Below are 21,902 nucleotides of genomic sequence, written 5' to 3' on the forward strand. Positions count from 1 at the left end.
TTATTTCCAATGCTCAGCCTTAAAATTTTCTGAGACTTTTTAATGAATTAAAACTGATTTCAGTTTGGAACAAAATTGAACTTAGAAGCAAGCAAATAAAATTTTTAAATAAATTTGCACAAAGTGTAAAAAATTAAGTTAAATTTGTATAGAACTTCTGCCAGCACTCACAAACTATTGACACATAAGTTAAAGAAAATTTATATATAATTTTCACATTTAAGATTAGTTTACCACATATATTATTCACAGTAGAAGTAACTTTTTTGTAACATACATACATCAAGATACCAAAGAAATGACTAAAGATCAATAACATTTTATCACACTCTTTAGATAATTTATCTTTTTACAAGAGCAATTATAATTTGCTGTTTTACTTATAAAGTAGTTAAATTTGTCCTTTCAAGGCAAACATACACTAGTGTGCTTTAATTTTCTCATAATTAACAAACCCTGTGGCTGGATGATTCATGTTTAAAAATATGTAAAGTGAAAATGACAAGCCATAGCAAGAATTACTCATTTGACCTTTTATAAATAACCAAAGAAAAAATGGGAATGAAGAAAGTCTCATTATAACTTGTCATTTTCTCCTGTACATTTACCTCACCACTTCTGCACTTGTATCTTAATTCAATTCTTACCTTTATGTAATAGGTGGAAAGTATTCTTTACATACCTCTAATTAACTGATATTATTGAAAGACCAATTTCATTAAATAATTAACATTTTATAAAAGTGATGTGATACACCCTCACAGATAACGTATAACAAATATTTTAAAGAATTGTAACATCACTTCATATGACATAAAAGGAATGTGTTTCAAGATATAATTACATTGATTGAAACATTCCAAATATATCAGGATAATTCTAGATTAAAAACATTCCAGTTCCAACTAAATTTGTCATCTTGAAGGCTCAGATTATTACTAGCTCTAAGTTTTTATTATTATTCTTGTTTTGAGAGAGAGAGGAGGGAAGAAGTATCTATTGTTGTTCCAGTTATTTATGCATTCATCGGTTGATTCTTGTATGTGCCTTGACCTTGGATCTCCAAACCTGCACACTTGGTATATTAGAATGACACTCTAATCAATTGAACTACCCAGCCAGGGCCTCCTGTAATTTTTTATTCTCACTACTTATTTAACCTTAGTGAATGCCAGTGTCTTCATGAATAATAGGGATAGTACACCCTGCTTTTTTATTTGCTTACAAATTGATCACAGGCTTATGAGTTTACACTTGCCAGTAAAACATTACTATATAATTTCCAGAATGCCTGGCATAAAGTATTCCAGTCACCACTATGATGATAATTCATCAATTTTCTTGTATTTCCCTTAATTGTTTTAACATTTTATTCATTTATTTTTAGATTTTATTTATTGATTTTTAGAGAGAGGAGAGAGAGAGAGAGAAAGAGAAGAGAGGGAGAGCAGGAACTGTCACTTTGTAGTAGTCGCTTCCTATATGTGCCTTGACCAGGCAAGCTCAGCATTTTGATCCAGCAATCTCAGCTATCCAGGTAGATTCTGGATCCAGGGGACTGTACCACCTCAGGTCAGGCTCGTTTTAACATTTTACAATGTCAAAGATAGTTTTTGAATGAGGTCTGATCAATTTTTATTACATGATATTTAATGAGACACAAAAATATAACAATGATATGAATAATCTTGATGATAGTATGAACAGCACCAATGTCAAAGGTGAGTAAAGACTTCAATATGCAACAGCTTTGCAGTGATAAAGTAGGCACCATCCGTACTAGAAAAACTGTCATTTGTTTTTATAGAAATCATAGAAGTTAAAACGGTGAGGCCCCCCCTCCCACAATAGCAACCTCTTTGTTCCTCAATCTTACAGTCTTACATATGAATCTGATGCTAAGACTTTAGGATTAATTAAACTTAAATAGTGTTTTGCCTTTTTAAATTTCTTTTACTTTTTGTAAAAATTCAAACTCAGCCCTGGCTGCTGACTCAGTGGAAGAGCATCAGCCCAGCATGTCAAAGTCCTGGGTTTGATTCCTGGCCAAGGCACACAGGAGAAGCACCCATCTACTTCTCTACCTGTGCCCCTCTTCTTTCCATCTCTCTCTTCCCCTCCTGCAGCCAAGGCTCCATGGGAGCAAAGTTGGCCCAGGCACTGAGGATAGCTCCATGGCCCCTGCCTCAGGTGCTAGAATGGCTCTGGTTGAAATGGAGCAACACCCCAGATGGGCAGAGCATCACCCCCTAGTGGGCATGCCAGGTGGATCCTTGTCAGGCACATGTGGGAGTCTGTCTCTCTGCCTCCCCACTTCTCACTTCAGAAAAATACAAAAAAAATTCAAACTCAATTTTATGAAGTTTAAAGCTCATAATGAAGTTTCTCAGTATTAACAGTACTTTTAACTTGAGAATTCTCTAGAGAACTAGAGAATTCCTAGATCATAGACAGTCTAAAACTTACCAGTAACCCCTCAGAATGAATGTATAATCAAGTACAATATAAAGTAAGTGGTCCACTCCCATTTCTTCTTCCAAACTCACCATTTCCACAAACCAAACATTGTTACTTATTTAGAACAGACTTAAGACTAAGACATTAGTGCCCAATAGACAGATAAACTTCAGTACATATTTCTAGTTCACTTACCTTTCTCTCTTTCCTTCTCTTCTCCCAATAATTAACTAATCTATTGTATCTAATATACATAAGATCAAAAACTCAGTGTCCGGAACACCTTATGCACTTTCCTTCTTGCCAGTTTCCTGCAATCTCTTTCTCTCTCTCATTCCATCTCTATCACTCCTTCCCCAACAGTTTAAAATATTTTATCTTTCTAGGGAATGGATTTTGAAATATTTTAGTTGTGTTTGTATGTATGTGTGTGTGTCTCATACTATAATTGTTAAAGGTATTTCAGTGGGTGAAAAACCTTCCCAATTGGTTTGCGAAGTTGCCAGCCCACTATACTACCCACTGTGATGTTTATAATGTCTTGTAGAAAGAAAGAAAGAAAGAAAGAAAGAAAGAAAGAAAGAAAGAAAGAAAGAAAGAAAGAAAGAAAGAAAGAAAGAAAGAAAGAAAGAAAGAAAGAAAGAAAGATGAAAGAAAGGAAGGAAGGAAGGAAGGAGGGAAAGGAAGGGAAGGAAAGGGAAGGGAAGGGAAGGGAAAGTAAGGGGAGGGGAGGGGAGGGGAGGGGAGGGGAGGGGAGGGAAGGGAAGGGAAGGGAAGGGAAGGGAAAGGAAGGGAAAGGAAGGGAAAGGAAGGGAAAGGAAGGGAAAGGAAGGGAAAGGAAGGGAAGGGAAGGGAAGGGAAAGGGAGGGAAAGGAAGGGAAAGGAAGGGAAAGGAAGGGAAAGGAAGGGAAAGGAAAGGAAGGGAAAGGAAGGGGAAGGAGGAAACCTAAAAGTGTGTGTATTGTGCTTGTGTGTTGGTGTTCATGTGTTTGCAGTTTACATTTAGGGGTACAGCAAGAAATGTTACAGGTAAATGTGCATGGTGTGTATTGATAACTCACAAATATGGCTGTGACAAACTGAAGCTCTAGTGGTTTGGGCTCTTCCATTTATTTGGTGGCACAGACTCCTCTGGGCTGGGTCTAAGGATAGGTGGCCTAAGCAGCTATATGCCTTTTCTCTACAGCTTTCCTGTATCACCGGCATCTACCTCAGTGTTTGGTATGAAGTGTGCACTGATAAAATTTTGTTAAATAAATTAGAGAAATGTGTTTTATATTTTGTCAACATGCTTTAGTTCACACACCCTAAATAGATGTTCTGTCATGTGAAGCTCTCAATTACATCATTTGTTGTATATCTGTTTTTCTTTGCATGTTTTATCGGGATGAATAGCTGTAGTAATTTTATGAACTGAAGTTCTAGTTAAAGATCTACTATTAAATTTTACATGCCCGACCAGGTGGTAGCAGAGTCGATTGAGAACGTAGATTTGAAATCCTGAGGTCGCTAGCTTGAGTATAGGTTCACCAGCTTAAGCATGGGGTTGCGAGCTTGAGTGTAGGATCATAGACATGACCACTGGCTTGAGCTCAAAGGTTGTTGCCTTGAGCCCAAGGTCACTGGCTTGAGCAAGGGCTCACTGGCCAGCTGGAAGTCCCCAGTCAAGGCATATATGAGGAAGAAATCAATGAACAACTCAAGTGCTGCAGCTAGAGTTGATGTTTCTCATTTCTCTCCCTTCCTGTTTGTCTCTCTGTCTCTATCTTGCTCACTAAAAAACAAAAATACAAACAAACAAGCAAACAAAAAACTCTGCATGAGCCTCTGAACTTGCAACAAGCATGAGAAAGAATGTAGCCTGGGCCTTATGATTCCTGACCACAGATTTTCTTTTTTAGTCTATTCCTTATCTATTGTCCAAGTGCTTTATTGTAACTTGAGAAAGAGGTTTGTTTCAGTTCATAATTTAAACCTGAATTTTGTTTAAGATTAAAAAAAAAAACTTTTTGTTGAATATATTGAGGTAACATTGGTTAATAAAATTATACAGGTAGTGTCAGGTGCACAACTCTACAATACATCACCTGTACATCGCATTGTGTGTCACCATCCCAAGTCAGGTCTTCCTCCATCACCATCTATCCTCACTCTACCCTCCTTAATCTTCCCCTATCCCCTTTCCTTCCTGCAATCTCCACACTGTTGTGTCTATGAGTATCTTTTCATTGAATAATCCCTTTGCCTATTTTCACCCAACCCCCAACCCCCATCCCCTCTGACAGCTGTCTGTTTGTTCTCTATATCTGTAAGTCTGTTTCTATTTTGTTTGTTCTTTTATCTTGTTCATTAGATTCCACATATAGGTGAAATCATATACTTGTCTTTATCTACTGCCTTATTTTACTATTTTTACTCATTCACAGTATTTCCCTCAAAGGTAAAAAATAGAACAAACAAACAAGTGGTTTTTTTTTTTTACCTTACTATAAATTATAGTAAAGTAATAAAAGCCTCAACCATTAGAGTTCATATTCTGTCTTTTCAGTTGTCTCCTTGACATATTAGAATGTGAAATCTATTAAAATCTACTGTGATAAGCACTTAGACTAAGTTCTCCGATAAGTACTCCAAAGAAACTAATGACTTTCTGTTCATAACGAGATAAAAACAACCAGCTATATTTTCACTCCAACTGTAGCCTCTGGTTGTCATCCCCACTCCAACCAATAAATTTTTACATAAACTACTCTGCCTCAGATCTATCAGAATCTTGGGTGACACATGGACCATATACATTATAAAAGTAATTTACTTTTTTTCTAGGTAGAAGGATTTAAAGAGAAAAACACCTTTTCTATGTAGGTGCAGACCTCTTTTTAGTGTTTCTCTAAATGCCTTTATGCAATATAAAACCAGTCAATTCACAATTGAAAAAAAATCAACTTACCTTTGTACTGCTGGTACTGTAGTACCTAGGAAATAATGACACTGAGACCATTTCATGAGGACATGTTGAATTGTACCTGTATTCACAACTGTGGCAAAATAAAGCAATTATGGGTGAGTGTTATCTTTTGGTCATTGTGATCTTAAAACACAATTTAGGTCATAATAGTTAGATAATTTTCTTTTCTATTTTGTGTCTAATCTCTAGGCCATGCGTATACTTGAGTTTCTCAGAAATAAGCATTAATTTAGTACTATTTTATATAATAGGTTGATTTAAAATGTCATAATAAGCATAATATAAACTTGTAGTAAAAGTATTGGAAGTGCCTGACCTGTGGTGGCGCAGTAGATAAAGTGTCGACCTGGAATGCTGAGGTCACGGGTTTGAAACCCTGGGCTTGCCTGGTCAAGGCACATATGGGAGTTGATGCTTCCTGCTCCTCCCCTTCTCTCTCTCTTCTCTGAAATGATTAAGTAAAAAAAAAAGAAAGAAAAACAAAAACTATTGGAAGCTACCTATTAGTATATGTAGTTTTCAGAAATCATTTAAGAAATTCAGTTAAAATAAATTGATATCCAAATTGCTTTCCAGAGTGTATAAATTTAATGAGGATAAAAAGAAGAACATAAAACCATATATTCTCTAGAGATATTTCAGCCCTACTGTAACCACTGCCTTACAGCATGGTTCCCGCACTGTGTTTAGGAGTAGTCAGAAGAGGTCAAATTAGAAACCGGGCAGCGCTTTGTTTTCATCTTGAGATCGTTTGTTGGAAAGAAGACAGCTTCTATCTCTAAGGATCAATCCACATGAATTTAAACCCATGAGTCACAGAGATTTGAAAATGAATGAATTTGATTTTTACTAGAAGTTAGTATGTATGTTTTTAAATTAAAAATACATATATATATATAATGTAGAATTAGGACAATTCTTTCTCTTGTCTTGATACTTCAGAAAATACATAACTATTTTTAATGAAATACTTTCTTTATGAATACCTCTGACTGTTTATTTGGCATTATGCTTTTACTATTTATTAGTCCTTTATGATTTTGAATGTGTTTAAGAATATTTGATTATAAATTGACCATATAGGTGAATTTTTAACCATCTCTCACAAAAAGTAAGGTTAGGATCCTTCTTAGAATATTAAAGTTAGTGATTTATCTTTTTCATATTCATTTAATATGTTTTCTTAAATGCTTATTTTCAGTATTTGTCATATTAACAGACATTAAACTTGAGGGTCTACATTGTATTACTCTAAAACTGAGCAATGTATTATGTTACTATGAAATATGTGAAGTTTCCAACAGTCTGTTTTTAAATGGATGAATAATGAAAGGAAGTGCAGAACACTTTCAAAGAGCATTTCTCACCATGGGAACATGTTCTTACAGACTGAAAATTCTGGAACAGTGTTTATTTATAAAAATGCTAAACTTCTACAATTTCTGAGAAACTTTTCTCAACATCATGCCTTTGATCTACGTAGCTCTGACTGTATTCATAAACAATATTAGACATACAAATAATACAGATAATTTTTATATCACTTTATTTTTTAGGAATGGATTTGAAATTGTGGAACTGTGACATAATATAAGGGAAGACAATTGAACCCCAGTTAATGGTATAACCCTTCAGACATATTAGGGAGGATTTTGATCGCTGTCACACTCCCAGAGCAATCAAAATAGATGAGTATAATTAATTCATGCCGGCCATTCCAGGCTTCTATAAAATGAAAGTAACATGACTTATTCACTCACATTTATAGAAAAAGAACATTTTTATATCCTCATTACATTTTGCTAGCACACACAAGTCTCTGCTAGCATGACATAAAATGGGGCAGGTGGTTGGACAGAAGTCCTTCTAACCACTACTATTTCTTTTCTCGGTGTGCATGAATGAGTTTTATTGGAAATATAAAAATCAATATGGAAGAAATATTATAAAGAAATAAAATACCTACTTAATATGTGGTGAATGTGTTGTCTAATACCTTCCAACACTGGCAGCTTGTATGTAACTATGCATAAAGAGTGTGCATATCATCTGAAATTCATGGTATTTAAAATCAGTTGGCATAGATTTATTTTTAAGGCCCTCCTATCAGGACTTAACAAACAAGAAGAAACCTTATCGGGATAATGAGAGACAAGTAAGTACAAGATACAAAAGTAGTAACTCTTTAAAGTCCTTGATGCTTTGCATCTAAATGTTATGTTATGTTGACAGATCTGGGAAATTTTAGTGGCCGGACGAGAAGCGCCGTCTCTGTGAGGGAAGGCCAGGGGGTTGTTCTGATGTGCTCTCCTCCGCCTCATTCACCAGGTACGGTAGGATCCCATTCTGTATTGCTGTGCTCTCTTTTACTATATGCTCATTCTGTTAGACTGAGAATTGACTGGGGAGCCTTCCAAGGGAAATGTGCATGGTTTTCTTGAAGTGTATCAGAGTGCCAGGTGTGTAATTAAAGATCATGTGCTCTAGATATCGCTGGACAAGGGACGGAGCTGGAAGATTGTTTTATTGCCATTCAAACTTTTGACTGTTGTGGTTATTTCTCTGCCTGCCACCAGTGAGGGATGTATTGTCTGGAGCACAAGGAAAGTGATACTATGAGAGATTAAAAACCTTTCAAAATTATTTGGAGTGTTAGAATTGAGTTAACTGAATACCAACGTGTATCTTGTTTCAGAAGATAAAGTGGAAAAGGGGCTGCTTATGATGTTTATCACACTGTAACAAAAACTGCTAAGAAATATTTTTTATGATTTTCAAACAAAACTATAATTTACTTATCATTGTTTGGCTACCTGAAGTCTTGTAAAAGCCATGGTAATAGGTAAGTACTTTATGGAGTTTGAAGTAACATAATAGTAAATTGCTAACTCATAGCTAATTATATATTATACTGATTTTGTTTGAGTCCTATACTTTAAAATGAGTACTTCTTTGTGTCTCAGTATAGTTTTCCTATAATACAATATAAGACTGTCCAGCATCATATGGAGAGAGGGAGAGAGGCTGAGAGAGAGAGAGAGAGAGAGAGAGAGAGAGAATCAATGTCTATTTCTATCTGAAAAAATAATGAAAACCTTAGAGTTAACAACTGGAAATGGAATCGAGGGTCCTGGAATCTTAATACTCTTTCTTGTTTTTGTTTAGAGTGAAAGCCACACTTGGTTCTAGGTTTTATTATTAGTGCAATAAAGAGGCTCAGTTCTGTCCTTCCATAGATAATTCTTATCATAAATCACAATAGGACCTCATTTGATTTTCTTAGTTTCTCACCTTTATCTTATCCTCCTCTTAACTTCTTTTAATTGAGAGAAAAGTACATTCCATTTCAAAGAGGAAATATTTTTAAATAGTTTTGATTTTGAAATTACTATTAGTAATAATTTCTGACTTGTACCCACGTAATACTTCTATGTCCTTCAGTCTACAGTCCTTCTGTGATCAGTTGGGGACTTCACAGCAAACATATCTAGTCTTACCTTCGTGTGACTCGACATCTACATAGATGCTTTCAAGGTTACGTGTGTTTTAGCTTTTTTTTTATAGATAAGAGAAAAAAATTAATAGGTTAGGAAAATCTTATAGCATAAACATGTTATGTCTAATGGGTTATTAGACAGATTTTGTTTTTGAAGAGCAATATTAGATGCATAACGGTTAGAGATAAATAGAAGGAGGCTGAGGAGGAGGAGAAAGAGAAAGCAGCAGACTCTGTAGAGGATGAAAGCAGGCTGACAGGAATTAACAACATAAAGTGACTCCTGAGGGAAAGGAGCAAAATTCTCTGACATATAATTAATATTGCAAGGCTGTTAAAACCGGTGTAAAAATAGTGATATGGCAGAGGATGATACAGAAACAAAAATATCCAATTTGCAAAGAAAACTACATAGAAAAAATTTCCTGTGGGAAAGAAATATTATAATGAGTTGCATAAATAGCAAGGGTAAGAGAAGAATACATATTAATAGTTGGTTAAATAAGTGTATGATCTCAGATTGAGACTATAAGTGTAAAGCCACATGATTGCTACTGTAGATATGTCATAAGAAATATTAGACTGATTATATAATTTAAGATTGCAGAACAGGTTGTATTCTACTAAGTACTTATTCGGGAGTGTTATGTCAAATAATTAGTCAGACATCAGTGTTATCTAACCAAGGTTTTAGGGGACACCTGCATGACAATATAACAGGAGCAGCTCAGCATCCAAGCCAATGTCAAACATCAGATGAATAGTTATCTCTGAGCAGCCAAATCTGATACTGTATATGTATCTTTAGCTTTGTGAACATTTCTTTAAGATTCTGGCTTAAAGTGAAATTTGCAAATTCCTTAAGGATAATGGCTTCCCGGCCTGACCAAGTGGTTACGCAGTGGATAGAGCATCGGACTGGGATGCAGAGGACCTAGGTTCAAGATTATGATGTCACCAGCTTGAGCGTGGGCTCAGCTGATATGAGCAAAGCTCACCAGCTAGAGTCCAAGGTCACTGGCTTGAGCAAGGGGTCACTCAGTCTGCTGTAGCCCCCTGGTCGAGGCACATATGAGAAAGCAGTCAATGAACAACTAAGATGCTGCAACAAAGAATTGATGCTTCTCATCTCTCTCCCTTCCTGTCTATCTATCTCTATCTGTCCCTCTCTCTGTCTCTGTCACACACACACACACACACACACACACACACACACACACACACACACACACACACAAAGGCAGAGTAAGTGTGGAGAGGATAATCCAGACTGCTCATTGAAAGTGGCATTGGGTTTGACTCCTGCTCTGGCACCAAATAGCTATGAGCTCAGCAATGGCCTTTGTTTTGGTGAGGTGAGGTATATTGTAAAATGTGTAAAGAACATGTACATACTAGAAATTTAAAACCCAAATTTCTGTCTTATTTAAAGTCATATAAATTATCATCTCATCATTGCATATCTTTTTAACTCTTATATGATTATATTTTGTTTTACAATCTTGTTTACTTCTTTCTTTAAAGTTGTAAGTAGTTTAATTTTATCAGAATTTTATTATGTAAAATATAATGTTGGAAATAAAAGTTTACTAATATTTTTATCTTCCCTAGTATATTCTTTAAGGGTACAAAACTTGCCGTACCCTATTTATATCCCCAATACTTAGCACACACAGTACCTGACACTTAGTAAGTATCCATTTACTGCATGTGAAATAACTGATGGAATGTGCTTATTCTAGCAGTTGTTTTACAGGGTGTTAGTTCCTATCAGCCTCCTGATGTTAATTTATTACAATTCATGTTTATGACAGATATTTGGGTCACCTAATATCATATTAAAATATTATAATTTCAAAGTAAAGTAGCTACTGTGATTCAGTGGTAACTATATGAAATTATAAATAGTTTATACATCAAAGAAGATTAAATAATATTAAGAAATAGCCCAAAACTCTATTTCTCATTACTACAAATAAATGTACAGTGCACATTTTTTTTTTTTGGTGAATAAAAGCAAAAGCTAGGACTGACTTATTTGCTAAATTTTTCTGTTTACTTTCCAAGAGATCTTATTAATTCCTGACTGTAACATCTGTGAATGAAGGCATCTTGATTGGATATTAAAGTAGTTATTCATCTACCGAGAAATAAGTATACTTTCCTAAAGTTTTAATCACATCTGCTCAAAATTATTTTGGTTGTCACAAAAAACAGCTCTGTCAGTTTGGTGATTTTGAAATTCAAGGTTATACTGTGAAGAAAATCTGTGTGAAAATGTATAAAACCTATTAACATATAAAAATTATTTTATGGTTTAGAGATTATCACCACAGGTACTTTTAAGAAAAAAATCAGTAATTACTATTTTACTTTCAATAAGTTTTGGTCCTAATATGGGCAGAACCATTAATCTCAGAATTATAAGTTGAAGTAGGACTTAAAATTTTGTATAAAGTATTAGGTTCTACTTAAAAATATACATGACTATTAAACATTACAATATAACAATCACATTTTTATATAAGCCTATCATGTAATTCTTGCAAAATATCTAAGAATTAGAGATTATTGTAACATTTGTTGGTTTGATGATGAATCTAAGTTTAGAAAGAAAACATTTATACCTCAACCTAATTTTAAACAGGCAGACAAGTTTGCCAGCCCCAAATTTATTGTAGAACCAGATTTTGTGTACATAAGCCAATCCAGAGAATATAAGTTGGTGGCCCCCTAAACAATGTGATGAAGGCTACTACATAGTTTCTGCTTCCAAATTCTATACTATACTATACTATACTATACTATACTATACTATACTATACTATACCTTACTATACTATACTATTTTACCTGGAATTTGCACTCAGATAACCAGGGATTCCTGTCCTGATTCTGATACTTACTATTGGCTTTATTTGTTAAGCTAAGCTTTATCTTTTCTATAAAGAGGGAATGATAAAAACTACCTCAAAATATTGTTGTAAGAATTAAGGGATAGCTTATGTAGCCTGACTGGTGGTGGCGCAGTGGGTAGAGCATCAGACTGGAACACTGAGGACCCAGGTTCAAAACCCTGAGGTCACCAGCTTAAGGACAGTTTATCTGGCTTGAATGTGGGTTTACCAGCTTGAGTGTGGGATCATAGACATGAACTCATGGTTGTTGGCTTCAGCCCAGTGGTTGCTGGCTAGAGGCCCAAAGTTAATGGCTAGAAGCCCAAGGTCACTGGCTTGAGCCCAAGGTCATGGGCTTGAGCATGGGGTCACTGGCTCAGCTGGGGAAGCAATCAATGAACAACAAAAGTGATGTAATGACGAGTTGATGCTTCTCATCTCTCTCCCTTCCTGTCTGTCTTTATCTCTTTCTTCTCTCTTCTCTTTCTCTCTTTCTCTTAAAAAATAAAAAATAAAAAAGAGGTAGTTTATGTAAAGCAATTATCCCAATGCATAGAGCATAATAAGTACTAAATTAATTTGTCTTGAAGATCTGTCTTCAAGAATCCTCTTTAAAATGCAAATGCTTATGAGAGAGGTGACACCTTAAATTATTACCTGCTAACATTAATTAGCAATTGGCAAGGCTTAGTTGTCATCAGACTGACAAGGCACTTACGAAGATGAGTGGCATTTGGAAATGTGAATCTGAGGGTTTGTGATGGTAAAGGATCACTGAAAGGAAAAATGACCCCGGCAGTTAAGTGAAAAGACACCAGGTATCATAGCTGTCTTCAGGGGCTCCTTCATCCTAGAATAGATGGTACCAGAAAGTATTCTCTTAGAGAAGATCTATATAAAATGGTAACCAAAACTGTACAAAGATGAAAATAAGCATTTGATTTTTTTTTCTTAAAAGATAAAATTTTACATCACAAAATCTAAATCTCATAACTAAAATTCAGTAACAGGAAAAAACCACTCAAGAAGTATTTTGTACCCCTTTGCCTACAAAATACTTATATAGCATAATAATCCCATGCTTCAGTTGTTATACCAATATCACAAAAAATAATTTTTCCCAAAAATATTTGAGGAGTTCAACAATTTTCCCAAGGTCTTTCTTAAATATTTTATTTCAAATCCTTATAAATCAAATTATGTATTGTCCACAATTTTGTAGTTACTGGTTACTTGATTTTATTTTATTTTTTTAGTAACTATGTTCTAATTATTGCAACCATTTTCCACATTTCCCTTTATTAAATTTATAAAATCCACAACTTTTACAAGATTTGTACATTCACTTTGCAACTTTAGAAGTAATAAATTCATTTGTCATTATGGTTATAATTTTTCTTACTTAAAAAATGTTGTAATCAATTGGACTTAGGTTAAATGATTAGGGCACAGAGAATTCCATTATTAAGTTCTGACTCAAGTCAGCCATCTCATTAGGTGAAGAAAAGAAAACCAATATTTTCATTTTCCATATAGTATCTTATTTCATTTTTACTCCTACTTTATTAAGTTTATTACTATTACCTACATTTTATAAATGAGGATATTGAAGCTCTGAAAGAAACTTGTCTAAAGTCCTACAGTTAATAAATAAAATCACAATGACTCAGGCCTGTGTAATTTGACAATATCAAATGGTCTTTCCAAAACATTATTCAGAAATTTTATTGAAAATTCTTATTTTGTTTATGCATAAGCCACTAGTCAATATATTTATTACATCAATTCAAATAAATAATTTCCTCATTTATTTTTGTTGACCTGTTCAAGCTGTTAACTGAATTGAACATGCAGCACTACCAAAATTAAATGTGGAAACAATATTTGAAAGTAAATGATGTATATGTAGAAAGCTTATTATTTTTACCAAGTATCAACAGAATAATGCAGTGATTATGTCTCTATTTAAACAATTGTTTAGAAGCCAGACAGGATACGTGAGCATACAAGAATAGTGAATGAAATTATAGGGAAATAAAGAAATTATTTATTTTTATTATGCATGTTTTTCTATGTAGGTAAAATAAATAATACAAATTTTATACTCTTAAATTACAAAGGAAATGACTGTTTTAACCCATTGTGCTATATGGTAAAACTTTTGTAACAATAGCTGTAACTGATTGCTTAATAGTCTGAACTTGGTGCTTATCAACAGATAAATTTTGACATTTTTTTAAAATTATAAATTGAATTTATTAGGATGACATTGGCCCACAAAACCATGCAAGTTTCAATTACACAGCTCAACAAAACACCATCTGCACACTGCATTGTGCACCCTCTGCCCCAAGCAAAATCTTTATCCATCCTCATTCCCCACACCGCTGTCCACCTCCACCTCCCTTTCCACACTGTCTCTTCTGTTACGAAGTGTTGTGTATATATGTTATTATGCTAATCCCTTTACCTTCTTTCTTTTAAAATCTTCACAAAGTGGCCCTGCACAGTTGGTTCAGCAGTAGAGCACCAGCCTGGCATGTGGAAGTCCTAGGTTCAATTCCATGTCAGGGCACATAAAAGAAGCAAACATTTGTTTCTCCACCCCTCCCCTGCCTCTCTCTCTCTCTCTTCTCCTCCCACAGTCATGGCTCGAATGGTTTGAGAAAGTTGGCCCTGGGCACTGAAGATGGCTCCATGACCTCGCCTCAGGTGCTAAAATAGCTCTGTTGTCAGCAATGAGGCAACTGCTCAGATGTACAGAGCATCACCCCTACTGGGCTTGCCATGTGAATACCAGTGGGGACACATGCAAAAGTCTGTCTCTGCTGCCTCTCCATCTCTCACTTAATTAAAAAAAAAAGAAAATAATTTACCCAAACCATTTTTAAAGTATATGCCTTTAAACTTTTTTTTTTGAGCTGCACTTTGTTTTAATGTATTCTCTGGATGTCACTGAAAAGGAAAACTCAATGTATTTTGAAGTTTTTGATTTTTAACTATATTTGACAACATTTAAGCATGAAAAGCCAAATATCACAAAGCAAACACTTCAACCTGTAGTTTGTTTTAGGATAGAGAAGATGAAAAATGATTTAGACCATTGAAATAACCTGCTTTTTACTTCTTATATTTCTTTGAGATTTCCACATAGATTTCTACATTTCTGCTCAGGTTTATTTAATTATCATTGGTTGTTTAATTAGATTTGACCACATATTTTCAACTCCTTTAAAATAATCTATTTTTTCCTCTTATTATGAGATAGTCTACACAGGAGAATGTGGAAATAGTGAGCCAGGAAAGCAAGCTGCTTACTCCTTGGGTTATTAACTCACATTACTTGGAATAACTGGTGCTCTCATGTTATGTTGATATGAATACCCACTTTCATTGGCTTTCGGCAAAGCAGTTGAACAACTAGTAAAATTAGTATAGTAAAGTGCAGCCCAAATATATTGAATTGATAAAATTATAAATTAAAAGGCCTCACATTTCCTGAAATTTTTAATACTTCCTGCTTCTCATATGCTGTAGTATATGAGAGGAAATATTTTCTCATTCACTCTGACCCAATAAAGGAAGGTGTTCAAAAGAAGCACACACATAGTGGAGTCAGAAAGTTGAGTCTGAATCCCAGTTATACTACTTGATCAAATAGTGTTTCAGATGACAAGGGATAAAAGTTATCCTAGCCTCAGTTTCTACCTGTGAGAAATGGGCCTAATAGAACCTTGAACTTGTACAAACTTTAAAATGATATATTGGTATTATTCTTTCCAGAGGTTTCAGGTAATGGAATATTACAATTGATCTTTGAGAGAAATAGACAACAATCACATCGTTTCCAAAAAAAAAAACCAAAAAAACAAAAAACAAAAAAAACAAAGGAAAAAAATAGCAAGTGCTGGCTTAAAATGAAGATTGATTAGCACAGAAAATAACAGAATCAACAACATCAAAGTCCAATTCTTTGCTTTCATCTCCAAAAAATGGTACTAGTCTTTGTTGTATTTAATTCACTGAAGTAAGTACAATCTCCTCAAAGTTAAATTCTTCTCAATCAGCTCAATCAGGTGTCAGCAAAGTTTTTCTGTAAATGGCCAAATAATGAATACTTCTGACTTGGTGGGCCATATGAACTCTGCCATAGTTACTCAGCTCTGATTCTGTAGAGTGAAAGTAGTCATAGACTATACAAAAATGAATGATGGTGCCTGTGTTGTGGTAAAGTGTTATTTAAGAACAGTAGCATTTGCATTTCATGTACTTCTCATTCAAGCTTTTGAATTTTTTTCCAAATAACTACATAAAATTCACTTCTATCTCATACTTCATAAAGAAACAGGCAACAAACCAAAATTCTCTTCCCAGTCCTATGCTTTGACCAGGGAGCTACAGCAGAGCAAGTGACCCCTCGCTCAAGCCAGTGACCTTGGGCCTCAAGCCAGCAACCTTTGAGCTCAAGCCAGGGACCATGAGGTCATGTCTATAATCCCACACTCTAGCCAGTGACCCCGTGCTCAAGCCAGAAGAATCTGCACTCAAGCTGGCAAGCTCGGGTTTCAAACATGGGTCCTCTGCATCCCAGTCCAATGTTCTATCCACTGTGCCACCACCTGGTCAGGCAAGAGGCTTTCTTGATGAGGTTATTTCTTCCTAATTCTTCATGAATGCTTCTCTCTTTATATAATAACATGCATATCTCCTGTATACATGGGAGAGACCCAGGAAACTCAGGAAGAGACCTACTTTTCTGCGCCTGTAACTGAAACACAACAGAGACCTAGATGTTATCTCTAGTTTGAGGAAAACTCCATTTCTGTGGTCAACAGACCTGAGGGTTTGTTCCTAAGATTATTTGATGTGGGTCAGTACGTCATTTCGCTGGGGGCTTAATGTTTATGGGAGCAGTTGTGTAAAGGCTTGTATGGGAGTCATTTGAGGCTTTCTTCTGCCCATTTGCTACTCCTCTAAGGGGGTCTACCACATGAGCAGTATATATGCCAGGGGAGGGAAGGCCAGGGAGGGGCCTTAATCATGTGACCTGCAATATGAAAGGTCAGGAGATCTAAACACATGATCAGCAATATGTGAGGGGAGGAAAGGTGACCCTAGGAGTGAGGTCCCATCCTATAATACTTGTCCTCCCAGTTCTACGTGTTTCTAGGTACCTGGGGCTTTCTGCCCAGGTGACTTTCTGTACCTACTCTGCTCATGTCTAACTGTCTACTATAGGGGTCCCCAAACTACGGCCCATGGGCCACATGCAGCCCCCTGAGGCCATTTATCTGGCCCCTGCCACACTTCCAGAAGGGGCACCTCTTTCATTGGTGGTCAGTGAGAGGAGCATAGTTCCCACTGAAATACTGGTCAGTTTGTTAATTTAAATTTATTTGTTCTTTATTTTAAATATTGTATTTGTTCCCGTTTTGTTTTTTTTTACTTTAAAATAAGATGTGTGCAGTGTGCATAGGGATTTATTCATAGTTTTTTTTTTATAGTCCGGCCCTCCAATGGTCTGAACTGGCCCCCTGTGTAAAAAGTTTGGGGACCCCTGGTCTACTATATCAAGTACACTCTATGATGTTAGCACAAGAAAAAAAATGCTGAACAATGCATTTCTCAGAATATATCTCTGTTGTTAAATGACATTCAAATATACATATATACACATTTCTTTTATAAATTGTAAAAAGACTAATAATTCAATAACAACCTGATATTCTTCAGATTCCTTAAAAGTATCTCTTGGGCATAGTGCATTGAAGCTGGCCATTCTCAGTTAGGGTTCCACAAGGAAACTAAGCCCTACAGAAGATGATTTGAGTGACTGTTTTCTCAGTTCTTCCAAGCGTGTTACTTAGCTAACACCATTCTAAATGAATGGAAGTTCATTTTATTCAACACTTACCTTAGGGCATAAGGATTAGATTTTTTCAATAAGAAATATATTGCAAACATCATTGCATGTCAACAATTATTTAAACTACAATTTTATTTTGATGACTGCAGAGTGTTCCAGGAAAATAATATAATGTATTTAACCTGATTTCAAATATTTGAGTTGTTTAAAGATTTATTGTTATTATAAAGAGCTTTGCAATAAACATTAATAGATATCCATGTATATTCTAAATTATTTCTTTCCACTAAATTCCTGGAGTTGAAATTTCCTTTTGAAAGAATCAGCAGTAATTTTGTTGATAAATATTGTCAAAATGCCCTCCAAAAAGAGTGAAACCAGGTAACTTAACCTCATCTACTAATCTGTGCACTAGTTCAGAAGCTCTCTTCTAAGTCACTCATGTCCTATTTTGTATTACCCTTTGCCAAACCTCTGAACTTCAAATTGTTGGATTTTCTTAGTCCTTTGTAGTGGAAGTTGTATGTGGAGCAGGAAGAGCAGATATATTTTCTAGTCACTCTTTCATCCTTCTTTTTCAGTTAATAAAGGGTATTCATTGCCTTTCCTTCACATAGACTCTGACAGCCCTTTTCTGGTTTCATTTTGTCCTGCATGAGGAATAAAGTTTCCTATTATTCCATCAACTTCATTTCAAGAAAGATACTTTGCAAAGTAGAAGGGTTCCAACTTCACAGCTCTAGTCCTTGTTCAGAAGGCACAGTCATTATTTTTACCTCCTGCTGAAGACATTTGCGAGGTTAAAAAATCCTTTACTAACCATGATAAATAGCGGGGGGTACAGGAATAAACATCCACTTAGTCGCTTAAAATACAATTAGCATGTTGCCTTAGCAAATGTCCAGTTAGTTTTCTTGCAGGAGTTTCAGTCTAGTAAAGTACTAAGATGATACATAGTTTGCTTTTTATTTTTCTTCAGAGTAACAGGAACTAGAAGAGTTTTATCCAATTAATTCCCTGGAATGGCTTTACCTTTTTCTTCCTTTTTAGAAAGGATACAGTCTGCTTTTAAGTGCTTAGGGGCATATAACATTTTTAGATTAAATGAGAAGAAATCCAGACTCTCCCAGAATAGTGAAAGGGTTATACATGAACCTGATTAGAAAGTCCAAACAATGTTAACTATCACAGCCTCATCTCTCTAGCTCAGTGGTCAGGCCATTCCCCGGGGAGAGGGTCAAGGAATTTGGGGGATAATAGTCTCTGGGGATCAAGCAGCCAAATGTGACAAAAAATTGGGCAAAATAAAATATCAAGCACACTGTCATCTTTGTTTTATCATATAAATAAACAAAATAGTCTTAGCTGGACTAGAAGTCCATTGTCATACATGTGGAGTTCTCCTTAAACATTGAGTACAGGTGAGGCAAGGAAATGTTAGAGAAAGCTATTCTTTCATTAACAAACAAACAAAAGAAAACAATATTGATAGAAGTCTTACCATATGAAAGGCAAAGAGCTAATCTTATGGCTGGATTAAGCAAGTTAATATAATACACATCAAACAGGTCCTTGTATTATTATTTTATTTTGCAGATGAAAACACCAAAGAGAAAAGATTTCTTTAGTTACTTCTAAAATTGTTCTAAGTATATGTGTGTATGTAAGATACCCTTTTCAATTTTTTTAGCATCTTGTTAAGCAGAATTGTTTAAGACTATAAAAATATAATAAGCAGTATGACCTAATTAAAAGATGCCTATGTATGGTGAGGGGAGGACAAGAAGCTGCTACGAGTTGCAGTCCCAAAATTACTCTGCAAAGCTGGCCTAGAGGTTAGCGATATAAATGCTTTCTCTTAGGCTGTTCTTATATATTGCAAAGAGGCATTAAGCTAACAAGCATGGAAAATGAGTGCCCTTAGACATGGTGGATCAGTCATTGGAATTGCTCTTACCCTTGGGGAGAATGCAAGTCTGGAGGGAGAGAACTTGCTGACCTCGTCCAATTAACACAGTACTGATGCAGGCAGAATGGCCCACAGTGACAGGGCTGTGCTTCAGGGATGTGTGTTCCTGGGCTGAGGTCCAGGTTATGTCAACAAGGATCATTCTGGGTGCCACATCAGTGGCTCTACATTGGACTCAAGAGAAAGACACAAAGGGAAAACTATGGGCTATTTTTTCTTAAGTACTTGAGAACTTTGCTTTTCCCTTGGAATAGGAGCTCTCTCAGAGCTTGTGTACAGCGGCAGACTAAAGCTTGACAAACAGGTTGGGGAGTTGGGAAAGAACGGTAATAGCAGTACTGCTTTTTCCAATGGAAACTGATACTGCTAAATGTTACAGCGCTTCAGTCTGAAGTTTAACTGATAGACTGTCTTTAACTTAGAATTGAACCAGGCAGCAGTAAATTGTGGAAGGTTTAGTCAACACTGAAAATACACATTATTACATTTTATATCTTTCCTTCTGTTTATTTTAAAAATGAAAATCTATTGTTAAAGATGTTGAATTCTGCCTTCTGTTTTGGGGTAATGCTTGTATCATCCAAACGTCTCTAAAGCTTTTAAAACATAAATTGTCTTTTTTTTTCTAAGAATGAAATCCAACAAGAAAATTTTTAAAAAGAACAGATTTTTCAATGATTTTATGGAGCAGGAGGTGTTATTTGTGCTAATATAGTTCCTGTGATAATTACATTTGGAGTTTACAAATCTGAAATAATATAGACCAAGTGGTTCCTTATATCAAGGAAGTCCTCATAGTTCCAATTATTTTTTAAGATTCTGGTTACAACTATATGCATGCTTTTTTTCTGCTTTGTACAGAAAAAAACCCACCTAATTTAATCAACTCCTGGTTTCCATTCTATAGCATTTAAGTAACCCATTATATTTTTATAAATAATAAGAATGCTTAGCAAGACACATGACCCATTTAAGTCCTCAATGTATTTATAGGTACTTACTATGTGACATGTAAGAGAAAATGTCATCCTATGGAACAATCAGATATTGTATCTCCTTGGGCAATCAAGGCATATAATGGGAAATGAAAGACACTATTAATAGCTCTGAATTATTTTGATCTAAGTCAGATGAACAAAAATAAATTGTTAATTCAATGCCAATTAAGACAACATTGGAATTTGGTCTTCATAAGTAGATTTTCTTGTCTGAAAAATCTTCTTTAGCTATCAGATATTTAAAATGAATAACATTATTTTATTTATTTTATTTTTAAATTACAATTGGCATTCAATACCACATGAGTTTCAGGAGTATAGCATAGTGGTTAGACATTTATATAAATTACAGTGTGATTCCCCCTATAGGTCTAGTACACACCTGACATCATGTGTAGTTATTACAATATTATCAACTATATTCCATAAACTGTACTTTACATCCATGACTATTTTGTCACTGCAAATTTGTACTTTTTAATCCCTTCACCTTTTTCACCCAGCTTCCCAGTCACCCTCCCATCTGGCAACCATTAGTTTGTTCTCTGTATCTATGAGCTTACTTCTGTCTTCTTTGTTCATGTGTTTGTTTGTTTGTTTTTAGATTCCACATATCACTGAAATCATATGGTATTTGCCTTTCTCTGTCCAACCTATTTCATTTAGCTCAATATCCTCTATGTTCATCCATGCTGTCACAAATGGTAAGACTTCACTCATTTTACGACTAAGTAATGTTTCATTGCATATTTGTACATCTTCTTTATCCAGTTATCTTCTGATTGGAACATTTAATCTATTTATATTTAAAGCAATTATTGATAAGTATATAGTTCTTGCCATTTTATTAATTTTCTGCTGCTTTTTGTTCTTCTCTGTTCCTTTCATATGCTCTTGATCTCCTCTCTTGTATATTGATGACTTTCTGTAGTGTTGCATTTGGATTTTTTTCTCTTTATTTCTTTTATATATATTGATCTCTTGTAGAATTTTGGTTTGTAGTTACCATGTACTTCGTATATACTAGCTATGCTTAAATCATTCTATTTTAAGTTGATAGTCACTTAAGATCAAATATATTCTGTTATCACTAACATTTTTACTCCCCTCCACATTTATATTTTTATCATTATTTTATACTTCTATTGTGTGTGTGTCACTTGTAATTACATGCCATCTTCCTACTTAGGCTGTTTAACCTTTGTAGTAGCTTTCATGTTGGTTGATCCACTGCTTTCATTGTGTTTTTGC

General features: G+C 35.0%; 1 protein-coding gene across 2 annotated transcripts in view; it reads left to right on the forward strand.

Annotated features, from left to right (window-relative positions):
* CNTN5 (contactin 5) overlaps positions 1-21,902 on the forward strand; it is a 1,309,320-nt gene that overhangs the window by 863,325 nt on the left and 424,093 nt on the right. For both annotated transcript variants that reach the window (XM_066360732.1, XM_066360733.1), the window contains one exon: positions 7,658-7,753. In XM_066360732.1, the coding sequence (XP_066216829.1) occupies positions 7,658-7,753 (96 nt within the window). The remainder of the gene's footprint in view (positions 1-7,657; positions 7,754-21,902) is intronic.

Source organism: Saccopteryx leptura, chromosome 1 (assembly GCF_036850995.1).
Source record: "Saccopteryx leptura isolate mSacLep1 chromosome 1, mSacLep1_pri_phased_curated, whole genome shotgun sequence".
Classification (NCBI taxonomy): Eukaryota; Metazoa; Chordata; class Mammalia; order Chiroptera; family Emballonuridae; genus Saccopteryx; species Saccopteryx leptura.